This window comes from Cnephaeus nilssonii (assembly GCF_951640355.1).
Source record: "Cnephaeus nilssonii genome assembly, chromosome: 13".
Taxonomy (NCBI): Eukaryota; Metazoa; Chordata; class Mammalia; order Chiroptera; family Vespertilionidae; genus Cnephaeus; species Cnephaeus nilssonii.
Window position 1 is genome coordinate 10,278,099 of NC_137084.1, and position 9,509 is coordinate 10,287,607.

At 49.5% G+C, this 9,509-nt stretch overlaps 1 protein-coding gene across 1 annotated transcript in view; it reads left to right on the forward strand.

Moving 5' to 3' along the window:
* TRIM44 (tripartite motif containing 44) overlaps positions 1–4,916 on the forward strand; it is an 89,062-nt gene extending 84,146 nt beyond the window's left edge. Inside the window, exon 5 of the mRNA XM_079787538.1 lies at positions 457–4,916. Within this exon, the coding sequence (XP_079643664.1) occupies positions 457–484 (28 nt within the window). The 3' untranslated portion in view covers positions 485–4,916. The remainder of the gene's footprint in view (positions 1–456) is intronic.
* Positions 4,917–9,509: the final 4,593 nt, after the last annotated feature.

Below are 9,509 nucleotides of genomic sequence, written 5' to 3' on the forward strand. Positions count from 1 at the left end.
GTGGAAGAGCCACAAGCAAGGGCCCAAAGAGCCGCATGTGGCTCGCGAGCCGCAGTTTGCCAACCACGGGCTTAGGGGAAGCCAGACTCCTGATTTTTACTAGCAATTGATTTTGTCAAGTAAGTTTAAGTAAGTTTACAAAACTATTCTGAGCCACGCCTGCTCGTTTAAATAGCTGTTCACTTGCTGTGGCCCTGTGTATGTTACGTGTGTTATCGTACTTAATCCTCCAAGAACCCAGAAAGTAGGTTTTATCATCACCGTGATCCCTGTAGTCAGATAAACCGGAACTTAGAGAGGTAAGTAGCTTGCCCGGGGCCACGTGCAGTGCCCAGCCGTGGCAGGGTGAGGGCTGGAAGCCGCGGTCTGACCACAGAGCCGGTGCCTTCAGCCAGCAGCCCCGGTCACCTCCCCTCTGTGATGTCGTGCCTCACCTGGCTCTCCTTTCCTTTGCAGTGGGGCCAGTGACGAAGAGGACACATGAAGACTCACCATCCCCAGCGGAGAACCATTCCTCCCCCCTGTGTGTGTGACAGCGTGTGTGTAACGGCTTCTGACTCTGTGAAAGCTGCCCGGCAACCAATGTCCTTCCACCCATACGTCCCCAGCCCCTCAGCGGCCGTAGCTCTCCGGGGATGCCAGGTGCATGCTCGCTGACTGTGTGCTTCTCATTCCTGTGTCGTGGTGGGTTAGGGAAGAGTGCCCCTCGGGTCAGTCAGGAGCAACTGGGAAGGGTCCTTCAGGGAGCCCCTCCATGGCTGCTTTGAACTGGCTCAGGAAGCCAGCCCCTGGAATATTAGGGACCCAGACGTACCTCCTCGCTAGGAAGACTCTGGAATAACCTCGAAGGGCAGTCAGAATATTTTCCCTACCTGCCACCTTATTCCTATTGAAGCATGAAATAAGTGAGGCAGAGTAGGGCTGGACCCACATAAATAGTCTCTAAAAGTCCAGTGCATTTGTGAAAAGGTGGTTTCGTGAAATAAGATGGGTGGTTTAAAAACAGGGTTGGAGAAAGAGTTAAAATTCAGACATATATAGAGATATTTTTAGCACATGAGGTTATCCAGGACTTCAGATTCATAATCCAGTGCTGTGGAAATGAAAAAAAAAAAAAAAAAAGATTGAAGACTTAGAAAGGAAATAACATTATAAAAAAAAAAAAAAAAGAGGACCAAAGCGTCTGATTAAACATTGAAATCAGTTTTCTGAACTCAAATTGCCTGCGTTTCCAAAACAGTCAGTGAAGGGTCTGATGGACCTGAGTGATTGGGTGAGTTCTGAGGTTTGATGAATTTTGTCACATGAAAGGCTGGGATGTGTATTACCAAGTGGGAATTTTCAATGTGGGTTTTTGTCCGTCGCTCCCCCCCCCCCCACACACACACACACACTTAGCCTAATGTGGCTTAAATGCAGTGTGGGGAGAGTCCTTGTCACTCACGATGTTCTGAATGGAGCGCTGAGCTTTGTCTCTCAGTAGATACCCTCCCTGCACGGCAGCCGGAGCCCCTCTGCCCGTGCACTCCCCGCCAGCTCCCCCCAGCATCTCCCCGCCGACCCTCCTCTCTAGTCACGTGAGCAGACACATCATGCTCCCAGATCCCAGCTCCTCACAGCTAGGTTTTCATGCTCAAATGAGCAGTGATGTCCTACGGAATGCCACGCTGCTAAACACCTGCATCTTCTGCAGCATCCGTCTTACTTAGATAGTTTGGAATCCAGGGGTGACCTTATTTTTGGGTAAAGCAGACAGTTGTATCATGAAGTCAAATGTCTGGACACATCGACGTGGTTAAGGTAAAATGGGAGCCTCCACAGGAAATTCTCGTTTGCAGGTGGGATGTGTGCTCCCTCTCCTTGGCCTTTGGTGTTCATTTCTGAGAAGGACGACTGGAACTGTATCCTGGCGTCCCTGGGGCTCCTGCTGACTGGGGCCTACACTTCTGGTGCCTCTGAGGCACCCAAGGAGCCTGCCCTGGGGGACCCCCTCTTCCTGCCTGCTGCCTGCCTGCCTGACCCCTGGACCCATTACATAGCTTTGGGGCCCGCTGACTTTTGTGTGCACAGCATGGTTTTGAGGCAGAAACAATACTTACGTGCTGTAGGAATCCTATGTATATCATTGTTCAGTTCTGTGCATGCTACTCAGTGACCATTCCTTTGGTGCCAGGAGGCTACCAGGCATGTATACTCTGGGTTAGGGTTATCCTAGCTCACTAGATATGTCAGGGCTTATTTATTAATTTGAGAGGAGTTTGGACTGTTAAGGGGGGGGAAGGGTATTTTTCTCTCAAACTAGTAGCCAACAAATGGCCAAGACAATGGCGCTGTACCTGTCTGCCTGCAAAGGCCGGAGAATCCCGCATAACACTGATTACCGCCCCAACCCATCTGACGAAACACCCCTTAAAGAAGAACCAATGGCCTCTTAAAATAAGAGCTTAAAAACCAGACGATTAAGACTTGGAAACTCTGTTATCTTCTCCAAATAATTCTTTTTCCATCTCTACAGAGTAGCCTTGTCTTAGCAATGGACAGACCACTGGCCTCCTCATACCTGAGCCCATGTTACTTTAAATCGGTATTTGGGAAACGCAAGCATTTATGCAGAGGATATGAGGAAATACGAAGATGCATGGCAGCCTGTCTCCATAAGTGATCGTATCCCTGTAGTCCTCAAGAAAAGCACTTCTGCTTTTCCTCAGAGAGGGTTTCAGACGCACTTTATGGGTTCCTGCTGTCCTCAGCACCTGATAAAACTTTAAGCAGGGAAGCATGAAACAGTGCAGCAGCTTCTGCCAGGCTCCCGAGTTCCTGCCGGCAGCGTTGCCAACAGCAGAACGAGGATGCTTCCTGCAGCGGCCCTGGCTTCCCAGAGCTGCAGCTGCCGGCACCGTGAGGCCCAGCGTGGTGAGGCCTCCCTCCCGCAGGTCCTGCACACGGTGCTCCAAGTCCTGTCCTGGCTGCCGCAGGCTCTGCAGAAATCCCAGGAGAGGGCATGCAGGCAAGCAGCCAGTGAGCATCTTCAGGATGAACTGGGTCCCAACACCAATGCCTGGCTGCCTTCCAAATATCGGGTGTCCGGAGGCTGAGGGGTGGGGTGGGGGGGTGTTTTTATTTGATGTCATTAAATTCAGTGCAATTCCAAGAAATGCTTGGAGCCTCAGCTCTGACAACCAGGAAGGGAAATAACCTATACTGGGGACCAACTACGGACCAGGCCCTGTACTAGGCCCCCGTTCTCAGATGACGAAGCCGATTGGGAGTGCAAGACTCACTTGCCTTGACCTACTAGGAAATATTGGAGCCGGGTTGTGAGCCCCGCTCTCCCTAACTCTGTGGCCCACGGTCCATCTCAGTACAGAGGGCGAAAGGCGGCAGCGCGCCCCCTGCAGTGCGACCTCCCACTTTATGACTTCTTTTTCAGAATTACATTGCGTGGCTGTGGTTTGGGCCCAGAAAAGGCATCAAAGTTGCCTATTCTTCCACTGCAGTGGGTGCATTAAGTACAAGTTGCTAATTGAAGCCCGCCCCCAGGAGCCGTCCCCCGTAAGAAAAGAATTTCTGGGCCTTCAAGAGTATGTAGCTTCTCAGCAGCAGTAAAGGGGAAGGGTGTCTGCTGTTAGGAGAGGAAGCCTTCATGTTTCAGTCACCTCGCCAGGTCTGTGCCTGGGCGGGGGTGGTCATTCATAGTCCACTGAGCCTTGCTGACACCTGGTATGTGTGTGGGCATCAAGATAAGTGTATGTGTATGTACACACACGCACACAATTTAAGGACAAAGGGAATTCAAAGCAGCCCCTCGTTATTCTGCATGCCACCGCAAAGGCGTCCACCAGCCCTGATCACACATGTCTCCGGACACGCCGGAGCTTAGGGGCTGACAGGATGCTAACAGGAGGAGCAGCTCCCTGGCAGAGGTGGCCAGGTCCTAAGCACTGAGCCCGGGTGGCAGCCCTACTCCGGGTGGTCGAGCGAAAAGGGAAGCCAACCCATTCTGGGGATCTGAGAGTCTGACCCCTCCGGTGAGCCTGTGGGCACAGCTGCCGAATTCACAACCGGCAGGAGAGGCAGGGCCCCGAGGCCTCTTCCCACCAGAAAACATTCTCCTGCCAGTGCCTGGAACCCCACACTCACGTGATGGCTGCTCAGTGCGTGCTTTTTGATAAAATCCGTAGCAATGTTTCCGGTGTGCCTAGCACACCTGGGATTTTGTGTTTAAAGAATAAATCTCATTATGGATGGTCTCGGACCAGGCCGGAGAGCAAAAGATGGCCCATAGGGGAGACGTCTCGTCATGTTGTCTGTACCCAGCATTACCTGAGCCCCCGCCCCAGCCGATTCCAAGTGCCATAAGGCCAGGCAGTTCTGCCCTCCGGGACCTGCCAGGTAAAACAGTGCCATTCGGAACTGAGAACACACCAGAAACCGCAGAACATGCATCAGAGCAAGAAAATGGAAATAAATTCAGACAGTCGTCCGTCTACTGGTGTAAAAAAGTGCCACAGAGCCCGGGCTGGGCGTGATGTGACCTTGAGGGGACAATAGATTCATCCTTAATGGCAGTTAAACCTGACAGGTCTCTCTACAGTGGCAGGCGCTACTGCCTGGGTGGGAGAACACGAGCTGCTGGCCTCTGCCTGTTGTCCCGTGCAGTCCCCTCCCTCCTTACTCATCGTCCCCTCCCCCCGTGGTCTAGTGAAAAGGGAAGTCTGCCAACCGATTCTGGGGATCTGTTACGCTAAACAAGGGAGCACTCAATCTTTCAAGGGAACCACGCGTTTGAGTTAATGTTTCAGTACATCATCTTCATGCTGTAAATTATTTTGTAAGAGCGATTTACCGCCATCCCAGGATGTTTGGACTCAGCGCCCCTGTGCATTTGGAAATCAATAAACTATTACTGGAAATACCATCTGTCTCTCCGAGTCGGGCACCGAGGACCCACTAGGTGCGATATTCACGATAGTCCGCGTTCTCAGCTGCGGACCTGCCGGAGCTGTGGTGTTCTGGTCCCCAGGTGTGGGAGTCTCGTTTACTCCTGATTTCTCTGGCGTGGCTTAGGAGCTCTCCGCCGAGTGGCAAAGGGCAGACTGAAAGTCATTCCGTGTAGCGAGATGTCGACGTGGCTTCTTCTCAAAGTAAAATGATCCCTGCCTTGGTTACATTTTCTGAGCAGAGGAGATTATAACCTAAAGAATACGTGGTCCTGAGTGGGGTTTTCAAATAATAAAGCTTTACAAATTGGATTAACCAGGCGGCAGGTCAAACTTTAATTTTTATTATATTTTCTAGAAAAAAACACACAACTTCACACAGGAAATCACAGTTAGGCCAACAACATCGTTTGTGTGGAATACACATCTATAATAATAAAAGCGTAATATGCTAATTAGACCAGACAGCCGAATGACCTTCCGGATGTCCTTCCGGACGATGCTGCAGCAGTGGGGGCCGAGGCAGAGGTGGTTAGGAGTGATCAGGCAGGCAGGCGAGCAGTTAGGGGCAATCAGGTAGGCAAGCGAGCGGTTAGGGGTGATCAGGCAGGCAGGCAGGCAAGCGGTTAAGAGCCAGCAGTCCCGGATTGTGAGAGGGTGCAGGCCAGGCTGAGGGACCCCTCTCTTCCCGTGCACAAATTTCGTGCACTGGAACTCTAGTTTGATATAATTGCTGAAGAGACAGGACTACGTTGTAAATGAAGCAATTCCAGTCCAATTTGCAATATCAGAACCAGAGGTGGCACTGAAACCAAGTCAGATTCTCAGAGGCAAACTGTGAAACCCAAGACAGTCGATACTGTGAGAATTAGAAATTGCACGTCCTGCCTGAAGGCATTAAAGTTCAATTTTTAAAAATCCAACCTAAAACCCATCGGCAGGTGTGTCTGGAGGAGCTGCAGCTTATGAACCTGCTCTAAATTCCCTTCTAACAAACCTGTGCCTGTCAGACCTCTGTAGTCAGCTGGGGACTGCATGGACCTGGGAGGAATTGTCCAAGGTAGGGAGGGTCAGTCACGCAAGGTCACCCAGGAGCCACGCTACTGAAACCAGGACAGCAGCCTCTCTGTCTCCTACAGCCACCACTAGGCCCTGCTTCCCTGTCCCAGCCGCTGAGGACACTTCCGCCTGGCGGGGTGGGATTGCCAAGCACCAGAGCACTTGGGAGTCTCAGGGTTTTAGTCAACCACGAAGTGTTGGGAGGTTTGCTTCCCCACTTCCTGGTGCCAGGATCTCACCACCACACCCCAGTGCCCCAGCCCTTCCTCTCACTTTGTTGTCCTTCCCTCTGAAGGCTACAACTCTTTGTTTCATTGATCTTTGCTTGGTCCAGCGTAGAGGTGGGCCCATTTCCGTTCCGCTCTTAAAAGGGTGAGATAGCAGCTTGTCTGGAGTATCTCCTGGCCTTCACAGGCACCAGAAATACCCGGCTGAAAGTCAGCATGCCAGTCTTCATAAGAGAAGAAGATGTCACGGAAAAGAAAAAAAAAAAAAGGCTGCCTCAAGTTAATAACTGGCTTGCTGAGTAGCTGTACTTGTTAAATATTAAAGTCTCCAGGTTAAAATCATTTATTTTTGTTAATAATAGCTACCACTTAGTGTCTGGGCCAGGCACTATTCCAGTTGCTTGTCACCCTACCTTATTTAATTCTCACAGCACGAATATTATCATCCCTGACTTTATTGCTCAGGAATCAGAGAATTAAATACTGTGCCCAAGGTCACACCCTACTAAATGGGAAGGCAGGATTTGAACCCAGGCCCAGCAGACTTCTGAACCCCTGCTGTTAATGGCTCCTAGCTGCGCCTTGTACTGGTGAATAACATCACTGCCCCACCCCCATACACAGGCATAGCATGGCCTGGTGGGGAAGGAATCTGTCCCCTTTTTAGCTTTTCTTTGGACAGTTCCGCAAAGGGAAGGAGGGCCAAGGGTGGCAGTAAAATCCTCTTCTGACCTGAACCTGCACTGTTAGAAGGAGGGAGCTGTTAGACTTTATCTTCTTTAGTCCAAGGCCATAAATAATGAAATTGCCAGGAAAGGCAAAGCCATGGTGTCAGTTGCCATAGACTTGGAATCCCAAAATGCCAGCCAACTCTGACACTCAGTCTGTAATTTAACATCTCCAAGGCGTCCTCAACAGCTTGACACGGGGCCAGCTTTGCATGATGGGAAAGGGACTGCAGAAGAAGCTTGTCTGTTTTAGTTCATTTACTGAGTTCAGCCATCAGGGCCACCGTGCACCATTTACCTTACAAAAATGTCCCACACCCTTCACGCCAACTCCTTTACCTGGGGCTCACCCAGCTGTCAGCTTCACCTAACTCTACTTTCTGAACACGGAATCCAGACAGGTGGTTTGACGATCATTGAGACAGAACCAGAAAAATCTAGAACCTCTGCTGGATCCATTCAAAAGTGACAGAACGAGGAACTACCCTAACAAGCTTTTGACAGCCGAAATGAATGTTAGGAAGCAAACATATAAGAGAAAGGTCGTATGTCAACCCGTACAGCACCCACTTAGAACCTAGTCATTCCTACTTCTCACATAATTCTAGATGTTTGATGTCTGGTTTCCAACCTACAGCAGATTAAGGGTGAGAAATAGACTTCTAGAGGGAACTTAGGTCAAGAGGGGGAAAGCGCCACCATAGAGAAGATAAACAAGCTGCAGTAGACCGCCGAGCTCAGGACGCAGTGTTTGGGGCAGGGATTCAGTGCCAAACCAGTCTATGCACACCTCCATCCCGACAGCCTCGGATCACAGGACAGTAGAATTGTATTCAGAGTGATGGCCCTGAGCCTCTCACCTAAAGAAACTACGTTAGACTCAGAGACAAGTTTTGCACATCAAACATTTTAGAAGTATTTCTATCACAAGTGAAAAAACAAACACATTAGGGATTAAAAGGAATAAACTTTGACCACCCAGAACCTTTAGTTAAACAAAACCAAACAAAACCCTTCCCCCTACCTGAAGTTTTATTCATGAGCCTCTTGTGTTTAGAGAGTTTTTTTTTTTCATAGCTTTCTAAGTGACTTTCACGCTACAGCGCTCCGCCTATAATGGCATGAACAATGGGAGTGCCGAATTTCCAATGCAAAGAATAAAAATAATAACCAGAATACAGGTCAACTTCTGTTACAACAAGTACTGCCACTATAAAAATCACTTAAGCATCACTGTTATCTCTAAGCCCCTGTCAATTGCCCATTTATTTCAAGCAGTAGTGATTGCAACGAAATTGGAGTCTAATAAAAAGAAGCTGGGCCCTCACTACAAGTTGGGTGTGACACAATTTAACCCATAATAACAGATTCTCGCTTGCATTTCTCCAGCTCTTTGCTACAAGAGCAACCCTTGTGTAGACATAAGACCAGCCTGGGGAGCGTGGTGTTTTGTAGTTGTTGCTAGGAGAAGAAAGAATTCAGGAGCAAAGGACACATGGAGCTGCGTGGCAAACCCTCTCTAGGGAATTCGGTCTCCGGGGCCACTTTTGACCTTAATCCATGTGGAAGCCAACAACCACAGAGTGGCTCGCTTCTGATAGTGATGTAATGCATATATTAAGCCCTGGAAGGAAGACATGATTCATTTCCCATGGATCATTGAGCACTTTGTGGCAACCGGGCTCTGATCTGATGACCCTGAGATAAAGAAATTGAGAAGCATGTGACTGGAACTATCCTTTCTCCCCCGATGCCTGGCTTCCAACACTGCATGATTGTGAAAGCACGTGCCACATTCATTACATACAGAAATGGTCCATATTAATCAACTGCATCTCATTGTGTACACAGGCGAGGACTGCCCCTGCCTATTCATCTTCTGCTGGTGGTAATGAGTTGTGTCATTGGCTATAACATTTTCTTTCCTTCCTTCTTTCCTTCTTTCCTTCCTTCCTTCCTTCCTTCCTTCCTTCCTTCCTTCCTTCCTCCCTTCCTTCCTTCCTTCTTTCCTTCCTTCCTTCCTTCCTTCCTTCCTTCCTTCCTTCCTTCCTCTATTTTTCTCTTTCTTTCTCTTTTACTTAAATATTTCTTAACATTGCAACCCACATTTTGTAACACGCTTAGCAGTAGAAGGGATTAAACCATAATTCACTTCTGAACAGTATAATCAGGGATAGGAAAAGGAGGGTGGAGAGGGAGGAAAATGGTCCACCTTTTCCTGGTGATAATGCCTGGCTCATACCCCAGGTTCACCTCCTCGTCTGAAGTTCATAAATTCTGGGCTTGAAGAGGCGGGCAGCATCCCTTCCTACCTCCGGGCGGGAGGCGTGGCCTGTGGAAGTCATGCCCTTGCAGAATGTGTTCACCTGTTTCTCCCCCACGCCAGGGTGCAGTCAACCTTTACATGGCTCAGACCTGCAGATCAGGTTAAGAGCTTGAACGCTTTGCTTGGCTCTTCAAAATCCTGAGTCGCACTGTGTTTCTCCGGCCTGTTGCTGCCTCCCCATTTCTATTAGGACACGAGGAGATTGCAGGTGTTAACTGGAAGTAACCTT